The sequence below is a fragment of the Bos mutus genome, chromosome 12 (genome assembly GCF_027580195.1).
Source record: "Bos mutus isolate GX-2022 chromosome 12, NWIPB_WYAK_1.1, whole genome shotgun sequence".
NCBI classification, from domain to species: domain Eukaryota; kingdom Metazoa; phylum Chordata; class Mammalia; order Artiodactyla; family Bovidae; genus Bos; species Bos mutus.
The window spans coordinates 80108522-80130126 of record NC_091628.1 but is presented as its reverse complement, the minus strand read 5'-3'; the positions used below and the strand labels follow the sequence as shown (position 1 = coordinate 80130126).

The following is a 21605-nucleotide window of genomic DNA, read 5'->3' as shown; positions in this document are numbered from 1 at the left end:
CATGTCCATCGAGTCGGTGATGTCATCCAACCACCTCATCCTGTCGTCCCCTTCTCCTCCTGCCTTCAATCTTTCCCAGCATCAGGGTCTTTTCCAGTGAGTCCGTTCTTCACAGGACAAGGACAGCCTCAGGTCTTGGGAAAATTTTGTTTCTGCCCTGTGGGCATGTCAGGAACATCCCCTCCAGGTATTGCTTAGTAAACCTGGGAGCCAGAAACCCAGACAGGGAGCTCTGACTATCTGAAAACTTTACACCTTCCATATTTTCATACGTGTACTTCAGATTAATTCCACCTGCCACTTAGTTGGATTTCTGGTGGCTAGGAACTTTCAAAAGATATTTGTGTTTTTAAAAAGAAATGCAAAAAATTAAATTTTCTTTCCTGATACAAGAGCTTTTCTGTACTTGTAAGAAATCCTCCTCCTGGGCAGAAAGGAAAGGTTTCAAAGGAGCCTCATCTCCATATGGTTTCAGTCGATAATCCTTTATCCACCATCTTCAGCCCTCATTCCTTTGCTTTCTTGCCTGTGGCTACATTTCTATCTCTGCATCAATTAGCACAGTGATTTATACAACAAGCAAGCAGTTTAGAGGTAATGGTACACAATTAACATCTCATTCCACCATAAAGGGTATGCTAAATACCCCAGTCACTGCTTTCTCTGCCTGGAATTGAAATAAGTGTTTGTCTTAATTCATATGCTATCTGATGTGAAGTGGGCCTGCTTTGTACTGCACTACACCATTAATCTAATTATAGATAGCTGCAAATGAAGTGCTGTCTGAGCCGGGAGATTGAAGAAAATAGCCTTTTGTCATTTAGCATGACTCTGTGAAGCAAGATCACACTTTCCAGGGCAATACTGCAAAATGGAGATCTCAATAATATTGCTGCCTGTTGCATCTTTTCTAATTACAACAAGCATTGTAAACACACCCCGGCGCTGATATAAATAGAGCTGTAGATACGCTGTCACGCGGGCCGTCGGAGAAAGTCCTCCGAGTGCTGTTGGATTAAATGATGCGTTCTGATTGACAGCTACCTTGAGACTGTGCTGATGGAGTTGTCTCAGTATTACGCTAACAGGCTGTCCGCTGCCGGCAGCTGTACCGGGCGCTCGGACTGCTGTCTCTCCATTTCGCCTTCTTCGCCAGGCCTGTCCTTCCAGGAGGACAGCGACAGGCTCCTCATCCTGTATGTTTTCCGCACCGTTCTGTGGACCGTTTCTGTTGGCTTGGTTTTGCAGGGCCTGATGCTGAAGTAGAAGGGAATGTGTTTCGCCTGGCTTCGAACCGTTGCTTTGTCAATTGTGTATTCCACGAAGAATTTAGGAAAGGAAAACAAGCTTGAATTACAGTCCTGGTTCCACCTAAATGCTGTATTTCTTGTGGGTTTTTTCCCCCTAGTTTTTTTAAACACCTTTGTTTTCAGAGATGCATCATCATTTCTGCAACTCGGCATTTCTCCCACTTTTGAACCATTGACAGTTTCCCTCCCTCCCGCTCAGGGTTAGGAAAGTAGACTTGGAGAGGAACATTTCAGCCTTAGCTCTCACTGCCACACTGTGGAAATGAAGACACAGCTTAACGTTGGAGACCTTTGGGGCAGAAGGTATAAAACTGTGAATGAGAAGAGATCCTTGTATTTGGAGAAATGTGTTTGCCACCTTACTCAGCCAGGGCCGAGGTGCGGTATAAGGCCAGTGCTTCAGGATGTTAAGATAACTGATGTAAAATAATTGATGGTGAAGCTTCATCGTTTATCCTTCAGTCCGTGATGGCTGCACAGGCCCACGGTTGACATGAAAACCACGAGCAGAGCATCAGCTGTACGTATATACAATTCTTGTTCTGGAAAGAATGACGCAGGGAGGAAGACCGGAGCTGAGACTGCTTTACGAGGAATGACAGAGGAGCCTCTGAAGTCACAACTGAAAAAAATAAGGAAACAAACCAGAAGCCTCATCTTGTGAGGGGACCCCCAGACCCCTGAGTCTTACAGGCGCGCGGGTGCATAGAACTGCTGGTACGTCTGGAGGCCTCGGGAAGAAGCACGGGCATTTAAGCCCTATGAGGGGATGCAGATGCTAAACCAACACCGATACCAGCAAGACAGTGCATTGTGTGACCATCTGAGTGCAGCGTGTCCACCAAGGGCTCTTTGCTGCCCGGGGCACCAAGCAGCGTGTGTGCTGGGCAGGAGTGGGCACACCCACTGGCAGGATGTTGCCATTAACCAAGTCTGGTTAAAAAGCATCTCTCCCCCAAAACCATGACGGGCCCACTCCTCCCTAGCAACCTCCCCACCCGGCACCCCCCCACCTGACCACCGTTCCCTCTCCTGATTCAGGTTTCCTGTTGAGAGCTGTATGTTCATTCTTAACACAGTCCACTGTGTTCCTTTTAATTGTCCATCTCTTATCGTTTTCTTCGTGATCCTTTTTATGTCTGGTATGATTTTTCTCTCTTTCTTTTGAACTTTCTAGGGAGAAATTTTCTTGTTAGACGTGGTTTTTCACTGCAGACACCACAAATGAATTTGCTTAAAAGCCGGGGCTGGGGTTATTTGACCATGATTCAGTTACTAGATAAAGCCTGGGTTGAGGAACTGGAGCTCCGGGGAGCACCTGTTTTCTGCTCCAACTTACACTTCGAAGTGTGTTTTCAGGAACTTAATAATTTGCCTGTGGTTTGGAGAGCACCTCCCCACACACACAAGGTGAGGTTCCCTCCTGATGGGCCTGGAGCCGCTCAGCTTCCAGCCTCCTCTGACCAGCAAGCAGCCTCCGCATCAAGCAGACATGTCTCCACACCTGAGGAGGGCAGAGCCTTCTGGCTTCTCTCAAGATTCTGCTTCTCTCTCTCATCCGTGAACCTTTAGCATCCTGGCCAGCCACCCCCAAAGCAGCGAACTGGTGGTCTGTCTGCTTGCTTAAGGCTCAGGCAGTCAAGAATCTGCCTGTAGTGCAGGAGACCCAGGTTCCATCCCTAGGTCAGGAAGATTACCCTGGAGAAGGAAATGGCAACCCACTCCAGTTTTCTTTCCTGGGAAATCCCATGGACAGAGGAGCCTGGCGGGCTATGGTCCATGGGGTCTGAAAGAGTCAGACACAACTGAGCGAGTAACACTCTCCTGCTTGAAAGTAATAACTTACCAGCAAAACTCTCCAGAAAAGTCCTATGGGACCTCTTAGGACTATTAAAATATTTAGCATAAAAGTGCACACACATCATAGGGTATTTTCCTGAAATCTCTCACATCGTTGACTGCTTTGTCTGTGCCCCCTAAGAATTCAGAGATACCAGTAAATAGCTGTTTTGATCATAAGCTCTGAAAGCCCTCGTGTACATTCTTAAATGGCTCCCTTTCTGGGGCATCAGGAAGCGTTTGCAGTTCTCACCACGCAGTTCACCCCGATGGGCCTCTGTGCTGCCTCTCCGCTCACCTCCCATCCTGGCTGGCTCCCCCTGGCCCGCCGCACTGCCAGCACAGAGATCGTTTCGAGAAGGCGTGTTTGTGTGGGCACGCTGAAGGGCCAAGACAACATCAAAGGTAATCTTAAAACGAGAACCTTCTCCTCCGCTGCTGCTTTTTCTATTCAGAAAGGTCATCTCAAAGCCAACTGTTTGTAACAGAGCCTCTCCCAAGGCGTTTACGCCCGTTGTTATTTTTTGCTTGTGATTACAATAAGTCGCTTATCCCCCAAACAGATTTAAGAACAATAAACAAATACAAAAGGAAAAGGAACATCTCATCAATAACAAAGACCGCATCCAAAGGCATTGAGTTCTGTGACTCTCTTACATCTCCTTCCAAGCAAAGCAGGAGTCCCATGGAGAAAGGAATCCAGATAGGAAAATCACAAAAATAGTAAAAAGGATCTGGTTGTACTCAGGACCTTGTCATTTCTGGGGTGCACTGGTGCTCAGGACAGTCCTGGCACTTTATTACCTGAAGGGGCTGGTTGGGATGCAGCTAACATTGGTTTTTAAGGGTATCCTCCATGGTGAAGTGTGATAAATCAAATTATCCTGGGTGTAGAAAGATAACCTTGCCCCGAGTTCACATTTTGAAGTCAAATTGTGCGAAACACAAGAAGAAAAGATCTGTATGCTCGGGGGACAACTAGCCAGCTGGACCCAGCGCTGAGCAGTCCCAAGAAGAAGCCACATGGGACGGTGTCAGCCAGACGAGTAACTTTGTTGTTGTTGTTGACTCTGATGCCTCTAGTGAGGTGGGATTTGCTTTTCCAAGGCATTCAGAGCGCAGATATTAAAACTGTGCAATTTGGTACAATTATATTCTCCACCCCCACCCCCCACCCCCGCAGTCAAGCCAGTGCCCCCCCCCCATAGATTTAATGAAGGACTTTGAGGTGCATTTTGTCTTTGATAAATAGCCCCTCTGCCCAGAATGTTTATTAGAGTGACAGCAGAGTGCATTCTCCTTGCTTTTTCCCTCGCCACTTATGACTCAGATGAATTTTAATAGGAGCAAAAAGCTTTTATTTGCGCTGTAATTTCACTTAAGGATCATATCCTTCAGAAACTGGCAGACACGTGTACGTCTGGATTGCAAAGCACACGCTCAGGAGTAAAGGAAAACATGCAGAAGACGGTATTATTCAACCTGTCACAGCGCCACGAGTCCGCTCGGAATTTAGGCCATCAGGTTCTTCCGTGGGCCCTCTCCCCGCCCCCAGCCTCCCCCACATGCCTTTGAAAGTGGGCCCTGAGAGCACACTTAGAGATGTCCACTGCCCCGGACAGGATGAAGGGTAATTCCATTTGGCTTTTGCCTCCCTGCCATCATGATGCCCAAGGAGCCTTTGAGCTACAACTGCTTTTTTCTAACAAAATGGAGCTGCCTGGTCACGCCATCTCTCTTGCCCCCAGGGGAGATGCTCTTTGGTAGGAATCAGAAAAATCTTCAGGTGGTGGTTCTAACTTGAGTAAGCAACACTTCCCCCAACCGTGTCTTGTCTCTGGACAGACCAAACCCTGGCTTGTGTGTTTATTCACAGAGATCTAGGATGGGCCCCCCACCCCCCATGCCGGGCAGAAATTCCTCGTATTAGAAATGTTCTGGTGGACTGAGCTGCCTTTCATGTGCCCCTCATCATTTGAGAGCCACCTAGAAAATGGGCCATTAAAGTCCTGGGCTTGCGGATTGTTTCCCTTCAGTGGTTTTAAAAATCTCGAGTTATTGTCTCTTGGTGTAGAGGATATTCACGTTATATTTCGTTTTCATCAACTCTAACCATCCTGTTAACGCTGGAAGGACCACGTAATGTTGTGCTTAAAAAGAAAAAGTAACTTTTTCAATCATGAATATAATTTTTTATGTCACTGGAAAAAACCCTGAATTTTAAATATTCTTTTGCCCCAAATGAACACCAAAACCTTTTGTCTTAACTTACTGATTTCACGGTCCAGCCGCTGTCTCCGGGGAGCCCGGGGTTTGACACAGCCGTCTGCTGCCACCTACCGGTGAGTGCTGGCAGCACCCGCCGCTCTGCTGGCCGGCCCAGCTGCAGAATGCGCGTCCACTGGGAAAAGTTTCTAAGGGAATACAGGAAAATTCTGTCTTCTTTGTAAGGTTTTAAGATGTTTTTCTTAATGATACAGGATGATTACTGTTTGTCACTAATGAATTACTGGACTCGTTCCGCTTTCGAGAAATTTCGTACACAGCTGACCCACAACACAGGGCAGAAGCAAACGAGCGCGTTTCGCTTCCGTGTGCAGTAGTGGAAAACCGTGTGACTTCAGAGGTGGTGTGACTTAAAAGCTGAAAACGGATTGTGAACAATCGCTGCATTGGAGGAGGAAAAGTTCATCATGTGACCTCACTTTTTTTTTCTCCCCCTTTGTAGTACAAGGTGCGTATCCTCACCAAACTCGCCGCAGAGTTAAACAAATTTATGCTGGAAAAAGCTGCCGAGGACACAAGCAGCATTCTGCGCTCCCCAATGCCTGGCGTGGTGGTGGCCATCTCTGTCAAGCCCGGGGACCTGGTGAGGACCGACCCTGTCTGCCGGGGGGCGGGGGGAGACCGAGGCAGGGTCCCTGTCTTGAGTCACGTCACCCCACAGTACAGCAGAGGAGCTTTTGCGCGCTCTTTGTCCAGCATTTCACATCACAGTCTCTCTCAGCGCCTCTCCTGCGCAACGACCCAGGGAAACTTGAAACAGAAATAAGGCCAGATCCATTGTTTCTTTGGCAAATTCAGCATCTCAAGAAGCATTTATTTAAAATTCCTATTTACTCTCTGTGGTTTAAGTATTCCTGAAGAAGTCATACCAAGAAATAGCCCCCTGATGGGGGAACTTTTGGCATGCATCCTGGAATAAACGGGAAGGGTGCTAAGGAAAGTTATTGCCGTAATCTGTGTGGTACCAGAGCACTTCCCAAATAAAATCTAGGATCAGAGGTTGAATTTTTATTTTGACCTTGTGACATTAAGGCACAAATCAAGGGTATATTATTAGTGTTTCCTCACATGTTCAGTCTCCAGGTCATTTGCTGTGGACAGATTGGTAGGATACAGTCATTGTCCTAGAACAGATAGAAATCTATTGATCAGCATCAAAAGTAGAAAGAAAACAAAGGTGCAACGGGAAGGTTTCCAGGGAGAACTTCAGTCCTTGCGTTTCTATTTCTGCGCTGGGAGCACAGCCAAGCACCGTGGTCTTCAGCGGATGATACGGTGATTCCATTTTGTGTCTCAGTTATGTCACAGGCCTTTATGCATTTTCCTGTCAAGATGACATGAAAACTGCCTCTCTGTTTCTTTATTAACGTAAGCAAATTAATGTTGAGAAAAACTAATGTAGTTGGTTGGCATTAGCTTCTAAAAAAGTACTTGCAGTAGGCAAATATTAACAAAAAATGATTGATTTCAGTTGTTTTAAAATGATTAGGCCTGAAACTGATAATGAGAAGTTGGAAAACTGACCCAACAACTGCTTTACTTGATGACACAGAAATGGAAGTACCGGTTTTTAAAAGAGGTTCGGAGCTGGGGATTGTTAGGTTTGAAAGCACTGACATCCCCAGAAGAAAGCCCTCTTTAGGACTGTTAGGCTACCTAGCGTCAAGGATTTGGGAGAGGTGATGCGGATTCAAGATTGGGTTGGATATGGCGGTGGGGGTTGCCTTGTATCACTTCCTTCTGAAGGCTTTGGCCTTGACATTGAGAAGGCCTATACCCACTCCATGAGCAGAGCAGTCAGTGGAATCTCCTAGCGACTAGGAGTGTAGGCTGGTAAACAGTGGGAGGGAGTTGGGCTTTGGTTGTTTTTATTTTTTCATTTTCCTCCTTAAGCTTTTTCTGGAAGCCACAGAGGCTGTGTACAGCCATCCTGAGCTTGTCAGTTCTAAGTACGTGGCTTTAATTATAAAACCACATTTGCACTCAGGAAAAAACAGTCAGTGTTTAACTGAAATCCTTGCTTTTCTAACACCTGAATCAGGGCCTTAGAGGAGGGAAGAGGATGGGGAGGCTGCTCCTGCTGGGAGATGGGGGTGGGGGTGGGATTCAGGCTGGCGGTGCCCTCCCTGGAGGACGGGGAGCCCGCAGCCTTCTCCTTTACATCAAGAGCTTCCTCCTGGCCTAGCTGCTCCAGAGACCACAAGGGTTTGGCCTTCATACTCTCAGTTTCCTGGTTCATAATTTAATGTGGGAAAGCACAGCATTTTAGTAAAATGGGACAGTGTGGTATTAGGTCTTGGTTCATTTGGGGGGAGCTCAGACATCGGACGGAGCAGGCAATGGCACCCCACTCCAGTACTCTTGCCTGGAAAATCCCATGGGTGGAGGAGCCTTTTGGGCTGCAGTCCATGGGATCGCGAAGAGTCGGACATGACTGAGCGACTTCACTTTCATGCATTGGAGAAGGAAATGGCAACCCACTCCAGTGTTCTTGTCTGGAGAATCCCACGGACAGGGGAGCCTGTTGGGCTGCTTTCTATGGGGTCACACAGAGTCGGACACGGCTGAAGCGACTTAGCAGCTTAGCAGCAGCAGCAGACATCGGAGACCACCACCGATAATTAAATGTGGGTATTCAAGAGTGGTTTGCCTTGAGAAGGAACTGGGGCCTCTGTTTTAAGGATTTCTTTAAAGACAGGGCACGTGACGGGCTTTCGGGGGAAGCCCACAGAATTGCCCCGGGCACCGTGCTTGTCGGTGTGCACCTGTGTGCCCAGGCTGCTCGTGGAGGGCAGGTGGCGTTTACTTTCTCTGTCCAGCTTCCGATGCCGCTTTTGGCCCTTGCAGGACTTCCTTTCATATCCTGTATCATTGTATTTCGATAATGCAGTATTCTCCCGTGAGTTATTATTTGTAAAAAATGTCTCAGACTGCTAAGACCCGAACCAGATGCAGGGGGTGAGACGTTTAGTTGCCTGCTCTCCTAACAGCTTCTACAATTAATGCTGCCTTCCTTGCGTAATGAGAACACAAGGAACTTTTCTTGGGCCAAAGGCACGGCCCATACCTGAGGACACGGCAGGGCACGTTGTCTTGTTCTTGGCGGTAACAATAACTTGGCTGGGGTTCCCCTCTTATCAGTAGAAAGATAGTGGAATTAGTCATCCTGCGTATTTGCAAGGAAAACACTGAGAACAAGGAAGGGCCTACCTGTATTCTGCTTTTCTTTGTAATGTTATTTCGTATAGTTCAAATGCCAGCTATCTGTAATTTTTATATTTAGTGTAAGTAAAATCTGATGCGTCTTGGAATGGTGGGCCTGGTACTGTAGCGTGTCACATAGGTAATAAAGGGCAAATCTGTTCTGCAAAGTAAAGAGTTTTAAAAGAGCATAAGGGCCTCAGGACAAAATGACCCAAGGTGGCCCTTTAGAGCTGGTCGGGCCGTTTAGAGGTGGTCAGAGAGCTCAGTGGGGCGAGGACTCGCCCTGCCCACCCCCCTACCCCACATCCCCAGCACAGAGGCTGGGTTTTACTCTTCAGTGCTCATTTTAAGTTCACACAGCAAAAGTCGCTAGTACTTTTTCAGTGTCTGTTACATGCTGTTTAACATTAAATGTGGTAGGAAATCAGTTTTTAAATGATTGTGTAATAACCTTTTTGAATATGTTGGGAGGGAATGCTAGTTCATAAGTGGTAGAATGCATATAAGCATGAAGTCAGGGTGGATTGGGTACAGCTAGAATCACACATTTAATTCAGAAAACAGTTGCCAGAGTGACTTTTATATGCCTTTCCTATGTGCCTTTTTCATCTTCCTTCTGAAAACAATCTTAAAATAACTGATTTTTCATTTTGAAAAATACCTACTTTTCTATACATTTAACAATATCATAAACCAGGGGCACTTCTATAATCAAAGCTGACATTTAAAAGATAACTTGTTTTAAGTTTTTAAACTACTGTCTTTATGATTTCTTGAACAAAAATATTAAAAATACATATTCTTTCAGAATGATGCTGAATACATTTTTTCCCCCAGCATTAGACTTAGTGCTGCTGAATTTGTGGTACAATTTTCATTTTGATTTTGATATCAGAAACAATAAAAATGAGGCAACCCACGGGGATATTTTAATATTGCATTTAAGTAAGATTCTAGTTCTGTTTAGATTCTACAGTCATCTCAGATTTGCATCAGAAATGCTCATCTAGTTTGATGGATATTAACTTATTGTGGTATAGTCGTTTCATGATATATGAACTTCAACTCATTTTGCTGTATACCTTAAATTTATACAGTAATGTATGCAGTTATACGTAAATAAAATGGGAAATTACAAGAAAAAAAAAGAATACCCGTCTAATACATCACAAACTGTGAGACATGAACCAGAAGCAGGCTGTATACCCATTTACATTTCCGTCTTTCTTAATTATTATTTTGTAAGTTACTAGTTTGTCAGACCAGGTAAAATCATAGATCGGTATTAAGTACCTGTTGCTGCTTTTTTTAACCACTTAGCCTGTTCAGTATTGGCAAGACAAGAGTTTGGAGTGGTTCATTGGGGCTGAGATGAGGAAGATCCACTTTGGAATGAAACTGACTGTTAGCAGGAGGGTACTTAGCTGTTGGAGATTGCCGCTCTCATGAACAATTATCTTGGGCCAAAAAAAAAAAAAAGGTATATTCTATAAAGTGCACAAGGAGAACATAAAGTGTGGAATCAGTAGTAGGCGGATCCCCCAGGACTCACGCTGGTTGACTCCTCCGAGCACGTGCTCCTCTGGGGGGCGGGGGTGGGTGGGGACGGCCACTGCCCTGGAGACACGCATGCGCATGGCGCTCAGAGACCCCGGCGTCCCTGAACCACCTGTGACTGCGCTTACTGCAGACTGAAGGAAGTCTCGAATGAACCTGCCAGGAGACCTTCCTCTTCGTCTGTGAGGCCGCCTCTGCCTGCAGGTCTCCCACAGGAGAAGGGCTGGGTGGGGTTGACTTCGTCCTCACGCAGCCCAGTGCTGAGAGCTACATCTCTCTGGCAGAGGACCGGGCCTGGATGTTGGATAGAGTCTCCAGTTTCTGGGATTTCCAATCCTGAAATAATTGCCGTCGTTGTTTCCACGTTTACATAGCGGTGGTTATTCAGTGTATTGGGTAAACTGCCAGTGTTTGGCCCACACCTGGCTGTATTCCAAGGCAGGTATAGCTTCGTGCGTTCATTCTGGAACATTTTTAAACCTTAAATTATGAAATACTACAGACATAGAGAACATTGCAGAGTATAATAATACACGCACTCATATGCTCTCTGCTCACCTTCACCGTATTTTCCTTCAGATTTTACTTATTTAACAAAAAATGGCCGATACGGAGAACGTGCCCTGTGGCCTCTGCCCAGCAGAATTCCTGCCCTGCCTTCTTCAGAGGAATGGCCATCCTGAATTTGGCCTTTCTGTCTTCTCCAGATGACATTTATTTTTGACTGTTAATGATGAGTTTTTGTTGGTGGTAACAGTTGGGGAGTTTTTACAGTTTTAACTTGACAAGGATCAATATAAAATGAAGTATTTCTGTGGACCAATCAGATATTGTAGGCATGTCTGCAGGTTGGCGTCTGATTTTATTTTTCAAGGGATGATCTCCTTGGGGTGAGGCAACATGTTTTCTTTGTTTTAAACATTTTTGAAGATGACAGTTCCCAATCTTAAGGAGATTCCAAATATCTTCTCTTGCCATTTTGCTAAAAATAATAGTAACAATAATAAATTTTAAAAGGTCATTGTCTCACAGAGTCCTTTAAAGCAACATACTTCACATAGATTGAGAATTCAGAGTGATTTGTTAAAGGTACCATCAGTGACATCAGTTTTAACTGGTTCTCTTTGTAACTTAGAGGTTCTGACTCCAGTTTTGAGTTCACTTTGGGGTGGTGGGAAGTAGTAATTCTCTTCATTTTAAGGAATTTCCTGAAAAGCTGGATGTGTTTTGTACTGGCCGCCTCTCTGTATTCTTGCCCCAGACTCTCAGCTCCCCACTTTGATGCCCAGCTCACGTCCAGGTCAGGATGGCAGCCTCAGGTGGGAGGGTGAGGGGGCACCTGGGGCCCCAGGAGTGCCAGGCTGGGCCAGTGCCTCTCCCCGCAGCAGCCTCCTGAGGGAGTCTTGGGTGCCCAGACCCAGTAAAGCAGGCCTCACGCTACAGATAAGGGCTTTGGCATCGTTTCCATCGCCTGCCTGCTCTTTCTTTGTAATCCGATGATGGTTCCTTCCATCACTGTTTAAACACTGCCCGGTCTCCCGGGGTCTCTTCTCCCACCCTCTTTACATGAAGATCTTGGGATGTGAATGCACGTCTCTTCTTCGGGAAATATCAGGGGATATTACCCAGCCTATCTTAGCAGCTCAGAAAGAGGAAGTTATTATAATCAGATCCTCGCATTGCCTTTTAACCAAATCTGAGATGCCTTTTGCTTGTAGCTGTTAACTGCGTCTGTCTTCAGATCTAAGGGCCTCAAAATGCACCGCATTCAGGCACCTGTGTTCTCAGTCGCACAGCCTTTAAAACCGTAATTGAAGGATTTTCACTTTTGTGGAGTCGGCAGCAGGGTTGACACTGATCCCCGCTTTCGGGTGGCCCAGCACAGCAGAAGGGGAGACCAGGGCGGGCCGCTGAGCCCTCCGAGCCTTCTGTCTAATTTGGCAGAAAAACACAGAACGTAGGACAACAAAAGAAGGCTCCCTTTTCCATAAAAATTCTTCTTCCCACCCAACCTTCTTTCCCCCCTCAAGCCCCCCCCCCAAAAAAAGGGATTTAATTTTTCAGCTGCATGCAGTGATTTGGTGCTCACTCTTGCATTGAAACAGTTGCTGTCTGAACAGGCAGGAAACACTTTTCTTTTAATTGCTGAAATCATTCGGAAGTGCTTCGTGCCCTGCTTCTATACAGCAGATGCTGTGCATTAATTGGCCTGCGTAGAAGTGACCCAGGGTTCCTTGCAGCGGGCCCAGTTTTAGGCAGAGGGCTTAAACAGCTTATTTATTATTTTGTATAATTTGGCGTACATTATGTGCTCCTGCACGTGTCGTATTTCATGGTCTGCAGTTTCTAATGTCATGTGGGTTTCAAAACCTGTGTTTCTCTGGTAATGTACTAGCAGCAGGTAAGCTCAAAATACCATCCATCAGGAGCTAATTTTTTATCCAGATACTCCAATGACTGATGAACCTGTCTTTTGTCTGAATGTTCAGCGCAGTAGAAAGCCATATGCCACTGGCGCAGTTCCCCATGCATCCTAGAGATGCTAGAGAGCAGGCCTGTGGGGGGTGGGGGGAGCCCTCCACGCCATTTGTGGCCTCTTTCCTCTATTTCCAGGATAACGCCTTAAAACAGCCCTGGTTGTGGACGACAGAAGAGGGTAGGGACTGTCTTAAAGGAAATCCGACTCCCACCATCCTTTTCTTCATCAGAAATATGACTGCACACTCTTAATAGGAAGCCTTGTTTTGTTACTCCCCGTCTGTTCAAAACAGACCTCAGCCCATTAGAAGGGCCTCCCTTGTGTGGAAAGACCACAGCTGTTACTGTAAATTTCATCCCGTCACTGTGTCACCCCCATTTTGTGGCTCTGAAGGATGAAATTGAGAAATGGAATACTGTGCAGTCATCCTTCACATCTCCAATTTTAGGCCTTTGCCATCATTTTCATGCTTTTATTCCAAATCAAATAACATTAGTGAGCTACAGCACCTTCTGATGAATGTCTGGTCCTGAGCGCAGCTTTCAAGTCTGGACTTGGGGTTGCGGGAGGGAGCTTCCTTTTATGTTTGGAGGAGCTCTTTCTCCCCTGTTTCTCCTCTCTTTCTCCCACTGCACCTTCTTGGAGCTTTCTCCTTGCCTTTGCAATTGGAACGATACAAGTTGCCAAATGCGTTCAGGCCAGAGCAGTGTCCCAGAGGGACACGTGCTGGAGAAGGTTCTGTGTCTTTTGTCTCTGGGGAAGGAGTAAAGCAAACCCGGTGGAAGGATATTGGGGGCTTTAATCAGAAATAAGAAGTGGTTTAAATCATTAGCACAACAAAGCCGACTATAAGCTTGAAGATAAAAGTCTCTGGGGAAAGAGTCCTCTGAAAATAAATGGAACTTGATAGATTTCCATATCATTTATAACTTCCCTTAATTACACTTGGAAGACTTGCCAGTAAAACTGGAAAATTGGCAGCCTATATCCATTAGAGTCATTTTGCCGACCATGGCAAGCAGCTGGCTTTACTGGATTTTATTTCCCATCACTCACAATTAATCATCAGCTGGAGATGTCTGAAACTCTTCAGCCCAGAGCGGTGCTGGGTGACATTCAGGCCTCCCAAACATGTTAAAATCTGCCGAGTAAATGGGCCGAGGTTTCTCCGCGGCTTACTCATTTCGGAGCAAGGCAGGCTCCCGCCTAATGAGTGCGCTCTGATAATCGGATGCGAATGTGAACCCTGACCCCGTGTCAAAGGAGAGGACGCAATAAGCCGGATGAAAGATACGGGATTCAGACCTCCAAACTTTACACCAATTAGACAGGGAGCGGCCAAGTACATCAGGCTGAGTAGGTTTATCAAAAAGACTTGCATGAGGCTTGTGACCATTTTGTAAGCCCGACATTGGAGACGTCCTGTCACAATCACTAAGTCTGTTATCAGATGATCCACCGGCGTGTCGGGGAAGTGTGCGCCCGCAAACCCCGCGGTGGCCCTGGCCCCGCGTGCGCGCTGTCGGGTGGAGACTCGGCCGTCGAGCGCCCTCTCTGCTCAGCCAGCTTAAAGCCGGCTTTCCGAGCACAGGGGGGAGATGTGGGCGGTGTTCCATTGCTCCTGGAGGTCGGGGAGGGGAGGGGGAAAGGCACCCCTGGACAAGGAAGGCACAAGGAAGGCACCCCTGGACAAGGAAAGGACACCCTGGACAAGGAAGCTTCCAGATTGTTGAGGCCTGTGTCCTACCGCCCGGGTGATTGTTGGCGCTGGACCCCGTGGGCCCCCAAGGTCGGGGGAGTAGCCACAGTCCCAGCCCCGGTCTGTTCTTTGACATCCGGCCTGTACTGTGTTCGCTTCCCTGCCTCAGAGTGGTGAGGGATGAAATAGCGTGAATTTAGGTCAGGTTCACGGGCGTCTAGACGGTTGCGTGCCGTGCGTGCGTGCGTGCATAACACGATTCTGCTGACCGCACCGCGTCTCACTGTTTGGTGGAGCATCAGGGAACAACTTATCCCAGAGTTTTTTTCCTCTTTTAGGGACCAAGGAGCAGAAAGCAAACCACAGAGCAGATTGTTGTGCGTGAATGAGTGAGCGCAGAAGGAGACATGAATTAAAGTTCCACCAGATGACACAAGTCGAGACCAGCAGAGGTGGGGGAAGAAGGAGGGAGCGCAGACAGGATGAGAAGAAAGAGGGAGTCTGGAGGGCCCCGAGGCAGGGCGGCACTCCGATCCGCGGGCACTTTCTCTGAAGCCCTTCTAAGCAACTCTTCTGGGCGTCCTTGTCAGTCTGGTCTCTGCCCCTGGGTGACCATTGGAAACCTCCCAGGTTCATTGGTTTCTTTTTCATAGTCGATCGAGAGACACGACCTGGGAGAAGGCGTGGTTCTCGCTAGGGGACCTGCCCACCTCTCCCGAGCATCTCTGCTGGATCAGAGGTTGTGTTTTTCTGGTGTGTGATTGGGGACCCACCCCTCGCAGCTGCCTGTACGTCCCCTCCTTGGCTGCTGGCACACAGAGCTGCTGGGACCGGCAGGTCACTGGAGTCCCAGAAGCTTCTGGCCATCTCCACTGCCGCCAGGCTTCAAGGCTCTGCTTGCACCTCCAGCGTAGCCGGCTTGAGCTGGACTGGGGCTGTGGCCGGTCCTCGCCCCGCCCTTCTACGCGTTTCTTCTGGGCATCGTCGTGGGCAGTCTGGGCTCCGCCCCCTGGGTGACCACCGGAAATCTCCCAGGTTCATTCGTGTCTTTTTCACAGTCACATTAACCGCGAGTTCACTTTCTGGAAGATCCTGTAGAGCAGCGGTGAGGGGCTCTGTCTGGCCGGCAGTGCCAAGCAGCTGCCGGAGGGGCACGCTGGTGCCCTCCGAGAGATGCCCGTGGGGCTGAGGACAGAGAGGCGGGCTCTAGGCACTCAGACACCAGCGAGGAAGCTCAGCTGGGCGAGGGTGCTATGCAAGCGCCCGCGGCTCCCTCTGTGAGGAAGGAGCTCCCGGAGCCCGGAGGTGGAGAACCCATCACAATTTTTTAGACGGAACTTCCATTGCCGAATTTCAGATCCACTTTCCAGAAAGTTCCGCAGGCCCTGAGGGCGGAACGCGCGTCCTGGATGGGAATGCTGCCGTGTGCTGCCAGCCCTGGACGCGCTGCCTCTGAGAGCCGTGGTCTGGGCCCGCTGGGCATGCGAGCGGGGCTCCTCCCATCTCGCCGGGTTCCTCCTGCCTCTGAAAAGAGAGAAAAAGGCTCTGAGGTGTCGCCTCTCGGGCTGGCCGTTCTGACACCCCCCACGTGGTGAGGACGGACCCCGCAGTCGGCTCTCGGCTCTCTGGAAGGCAGGCGCTGGTGGGTCACGGAGGGCCGCGGGCACCGCGTGTCCGCCTGGCTTTCCAGCCTCCGTGCCAGCCACCAAGCTTGGCATCCCCTCTCCTCCCACATTTCCCGTGCCAGGAAGCAGCAGCCCGCCGCCCGACCGGCAGAGGAGAGGAGCACGCGGGCTCAGGCAGCACCGGTGCCAGCGAGACAGCCTGTGCCGCGCGGGGGGCCGCGCGGGCTCGGGGGTGGGGTGGCGGGGGGGAGGGCCGCGGGGGCTCGGAGATCGTCAGGGGGTTTCGGGGAAGGAACATTCTCAGGCATTTCTGCCGCGCGGGATGGGCGCCGGCATCCAGCAGCCCCCCAGAGAGCCGGGTGCCCCGGAAGGTTCAGCTCTCTGATTTTGAAGACGGTGGGCTCTTTCCACAAAGAGACGAGGAGAATGTAGCCTGGCTCCTGGTACTGTCCCGTCAAGAGAAAGAAGACCCAGAAGGGCCCTTGTTCACCCTGAGGCCTGGGTGGGAGGGCCAGGTTGAGCCCCAGGGGTTTATATGGCAGCCCTGCCTGGATTTCCCCCACACCCACTGGCAAACAACAGTCAGTGCCCCTTGCAAGGAGGGGACAGGGCGCTAGGGGTCATTCCCTGGAGGAGTGACTCCCTCCCGGGAGCCACCTGCTTGTCTTGCAAAGGCTGGGACGGTGTCCCTGTGACCTGGATGCTTGGCTCTGGTTCCCAGGGCTCCAGACAGAAAGCCTGCCTTTTGATAACAGCTTTACCAGGACGAAGTTCACATACAATGCAATCACCCGGTAAGGTGTGCACCTCAGTCGTTTGGTCTCTTCACACAATCGTGCGGCCGTCACCATAGTCAACCTTAGAACGCTTCGTCACCCCCAGAAGAACCCTGTACCCATCCGCATGCACTCCCCTCCCCGCCGCTGGAAACCACAGGTCTTTCTGTCTGTAGACATGTGCTAATTCTGGACACTTAGATTAAGCGGAAGACATTCTGTTTCTGCCACATCTCTTTGGCAGAAGTTGATTCAGAGGTTCCCCGGGGAAGGCCCCACCAGCAGCATCCAAAACCTCCAGTTGTCAGGGATGGTTTTCAGATGACAACTTAACAAGGGAAGGGCCTTTGTCTGCGGTCCCCCAAAGATGTGCTTGGAATATAAAGTATCAGAGGCTACTTTTGTTTGTTTTTTTGGCTGCATGGCTTGTGGGATCTTAGTTCCCTGACCAGGGATGGAACCCAGGGTCCTTGGCAGTGAAAGCGCAGAATGGTAACCCCTGGACCACCAGGGAATTCCCAAGTACTAAGAGATTCTTGCTGCCGTTGAGATTGTATTTCAGAGCTTTGACGAAGACTCTCTCAACAGCCTCCCTCTTGAACGTTGTTGCGAAATTCGAATGCTTTTCACACGCCTGCCCACTCTTTGTGCGTTTTCCAGGTAGCAGAAGGTCAGGAAATCTGTGTGATTGAAGCCATGAAGATGCAGAACAGTATGACGGCCGGGAAGACTGGCAAGGTACGTCCCCAAGGGCCGCACCTTGACGGCAAGCGGAGCCTCCACCTTGGAGTCCTAGACGTCGGGCCTGGGAGAGTCTGTGCGACTCCCGGTGCGGGAGGGGGTGGGTTGAAGAACAGTTGTTCTTCACCTTAATGTCTTTCAAATTAAGGGGTCTTTAATTTTTAATGTTTACGTCTGTCTTAGAGGCAGTGAGTTATCTGAGACGTAGGTGACCCAGCAGGAGATGGTTTTGAGAGACTGCAGAAATTAATGCAACTCTTCCAGATCATTTCCCCACAAAGAGAACAATTCAGTTTTAGATCAAGAGGAGCTGAAAGGCCACATACACACGTGGGACTTCATGATTCAGGGAGGGGAGCAAAGGAGAGACATGTATTACTGAGATTTGTGAAAAGTAAAACTTCTTAAATGTACTTTCTGTCGAAGAAGATAGAAAAGTCCTTTTAAGCATAACTTCATCATTCTTCCTGACTTGAAAGGCACCGTTTGTAGCAGAATGATGCTTTCCTGAAGGGTGTTTTGCTTTGGAAGCACCGCACAGTGGAGCGAGGCGTGGCTTGTGTGTGGGGACAGCAGTGTAGACTGGCCGTGTTCTGCGCTGTGGTCACTCCCAGAAAGGGCGCTGGAGCCTCGGGCACAGTGGGTGTCCTGGCAGAGAGGTGCTGTCGGCTGCCCGTGGAGTTGGCGTCAGACACGGCCTCTGTCTGCCTCCCGCAGAGCAAGTGAAACCCGTGTTCAGGGACCAGGCCAAGGGGGACGCCCAGTCCCACCCCAGCCAGGAGGACAGAGGCCTGGCACCGGGCCCAGCTGGAGGGGGCCTCGAACAACCGCTCCCAGTCTCCTCCCAGTTTAGGGAGAAGAGACTGGTGCGATCTGAGCTCCAGGGGAATCCTGCTTGCCATACCTGATTCCTTTCTAAGAAGTGAACGAGAACGTGTTGGTTTGTGCTCCTGTAAAAATTGTTTTGTGCGTTCCTTGGGATTAGTTGACATTTACGCTGCATTGTTGTCACGAGATTTCCCTTCGTGATGAGAACCTGACCTCATTTGGGGGACCCAGAATATGTGTCTGATGCATGCCAAGGGCTAGTGTGCCAGGTTGGGGATCTGATCCTAAAATGAATGTGGCCTTAGCTCCCTCAGGGAGCCAGGAGCCTGTCCATGCACGTGGTTGATGTCTTCAGGGCCCAGAGTCTCACAGGGAGTCCCAGCTGCCGTCAGGGTGCTGAGGGGCTCTAGATAAACCTGCACGTTAGCCCTGCCCTGTCCGCTCAGTCCTGCCCCCCAGGGCGGAGGAGCGGGCCCGAGCCTGCGTGGGGCTGGTGGTTCTTGCTCTGAGAGGCCAGTTTTCCTCCCGGGGCCCGGTTCACAGTGGAAGCAGGCCCTCTACTCTGGAGTCACAGCATTATGATGGACACCGCCCGTCAAAACACCAGAGGCTCCAGACCTTAGAAAGCAGCCAGTTCAGTTTAGTCGTTCACTCATGTCCGACTCTTTGTGACCCCATGGACTGCAGCACGCCAGGCCTCCCTGTCCATCACCAACTCCTGGAGCTTGCTCAAACTCATGTCCATTGAGTCGGTGGTGCCATCCAACCATCTCATCCTCTGTCATCCCCTTCTCCTCCTGCCCTCAATCCCTGCCAGCATCAGGGTCTTTTCAAATGAGTCAGCTCTTCACGTGAGGTGGCCAAAGTACTGCAGTTTCAGCTTCAGCATCAGTCCTTCCAATGAACACCCAGGACTGATCTCCTTCAGAATGGACTGGTTGGATCTCCTTGCAGTCCAAGGGACTCTCAAGAGTCTTCTCCAACACCACAGTTCAAAAGCATCAATTGTTCGGCTCTCAGCTTTCTTTACAGTCCAACTCTCACATCCATACATGACTACTGGAAAAACCATAGCCTTGACTAGACGGACCTTTGTTGGCAAAGTAATGTCTCTGCTTTTTAATAAGCTGTTTAGGTTGGTCAGAGCTTTTCTTCCAAGGAGCAAGTGTCTTTTAATTTCATAGCTGCAGTCATGATCTGCCATGATTTTGGAGCCCAAGAAAATAAAGTCTGTCACCGTTTCCACTGTTTCCACATCTATTTCCCATGAAGTGATGGGACTGGATGCCATGATCTTAGTTTTCTGAATGTTGAGCTTTAAGGCAGTTTTTTCAGTCTCTTCTTTCATCAAGAGGCTCTTTAGTTCTTCGCTTTCTGCCATAAGGGTGGTGTCACCTGCATATCTGAGGTTATTGAAAAAAAGCAGCCACTTCATTGCAAACAGCCCCGTGGAACGAGGCCTTCCAAGTGTCGCTACGTAGGTTCTCTTCTTCCCGAGAGGCCCAGGCTGGAACTCGGGATGAAGGCCACTCTCACCACGGAAGGCCAGGGCACCCAACCCACAGCTCTGGCCATTTTGCCACTTGCCCAGACGGCCAGTGAGTTCTAACCTCATGCCTACTTCTAACCTAATTCATTCTCACGTCCAGGCAAGAACCGCCAAGTCAAGTGGGCTGTCTCTAGTTTTAACTGTGAACACAAATTTGGGAAAGCAAAAGCTGACTGAAATCAGGAGAAATCGGGGCACGGAGGTGATGTCGTGGAAGCCATAGGGTTTGGCCCCCGTTCTGAGAACTTCATTTCCCTTCACAGGACGCTTCGGATCAGGCCCGGGCGCTTCTGCTGTTGATTAATACCCGTTCTGACTCTTGGATAATTGTGTGTGGGGTTTGGTTTTGGTTTTCTTTTTTCCTACCATTAACCGTGAGGGAGCATTTCTCCAAACCTGAACCTGTGAGAGACCGGAGGTGGGGGCAGAGACTCACCCAGCGTCATCCCGCCGGTCTCGACCCTGGGGCACCGGGTGCAGAGGACCGCAGCAACACGGGGAGCAGCGGCTTCTAGGAGCCGAAAGGATAAGGAGGGGCGAGGGCCAGCCCCACCACACGAGGACGCCCTCAGTGAGGTCCCCTCGACGGGCCCCCGCCGCCAGCCTCCTGCCTGCACTCCAGCGCCTGCCCGGCTGCACCTTCCCTTCCAGAACCGGACAAGACTGCTTCTTCCTGGTTTGCTTAGTAATTCTTTATCTTCCCTCTTCTTTTTTTTTCTTTTTTAAATTCAAGGTGAAATCGGTACATTGTAAAGCTGGAGACACAGTTGGAGAAGGAGACCTGCTCGTGGAACTGGAATGAAGTATTTATAGCCTTTCAGTCATCACCCAATTTAATTAGCCATTTGTATTATTATTCTTTCACACTCAATTTATTCAGGCGTTCGGCAGGAACACCCCTGTGCGGCAGATTTTACATGGTCATATTTACTCTACATATAGTCAAAACCAACGTTCTGCCAAAAAAATCAGCAATGGAAATTTTTATTGATATAAATACTGGTACATATGATTTGTACTTCTGCTGTGAGATTTCCTAGTGCCCAAATGAAATCAATAAAACAGCACCTGTCTAATACTAGTTTGCCCTTTTTTTGCATGAAGACAGTGTACAGAAGAGGCTATGGGCTGTGCCAGTGCGCTTTGAAATACCAGCATTTCATCAGGATGCTTTTTAAAAATGTATATAAATCCCAGTTCTTTGCCTTCAGTTTCATTAAATGAGCGTTTGCCACCTTGTAATCTCATTACCTGCTTCATCCTGCTTGAGGCCCTGAGTCCCGCTTGTGGTTGGCTGGTCATGATCTTGAGGCCCTGAGCCCCGCTTGTGGTTGGCTGGTCATGATCTTGAGGCCCCGAGCCCCGCTTGTGGTTGGCTGGTCATGATCTCCGGAAGCCCAGACAGCATTCATGGTGGTCTGCCAGTGAGTGTGGGTCCCCTGAGCCTGCAGGTGTGACCCCCCAACCCTCCCAGGGCACCAGCATGGGCGCCAGTCAGGGTTCCCAGGGCCCAGTGGTGGTGGTGGGGCTGCAGAACCCAGCAACAGATTCCCATCCTCGCCTTTGTTGTGTTTTTGTGAAGCGAGTTTCCAATTACGAAAAAAGGGTTAAAAATAACAGTCATGCTTCTGAAGCAGATGCAGTAAGCCATCTCAGTCTACTATTAAGTCGACGCGTGAGCAAGCTCTCCCGACGGAGAACGAGGCTACCCA

The 21605-nt window shown here is 49.2% G+C and overlaps 1 protein-coding gene across 4 annotated transcripts in view; it reads left to right on the top strand.

Moving 5' to 3' along the window:
- PCCA (propionyl-CoA carboxylase subunit alpha) overlaps positions 1–20971 on the top strand; it is a 360537-nt gene extending 339566 nt beyond the window's left edge. For 2 of the 4 annotated variants that reach the window (XM_005899256.3, XM_005899255.3), the window contains 3 exons: positions 5878–6018; positions 17436–17513; positions 20627–20971. In XM_005899256.3, coding sequence (XP_005899318.1) covers positions 5878–6018; positions 17436–17513; positions 20627–20695 — 288 coding nt within the window. In that variant the 3' untranslated portion in view covers positions 20696–20971. The remainder of the gene's footprint in view (positions 1–5877; positions 6019–17435; positions 17514–20626) is intronic. The other 2 variants (XM_005899258.3, XM_070380776.1) reach the window with 1 other exon arrangement.
- Positions 20972–21605: the final 634 nt, after the last annotated feature.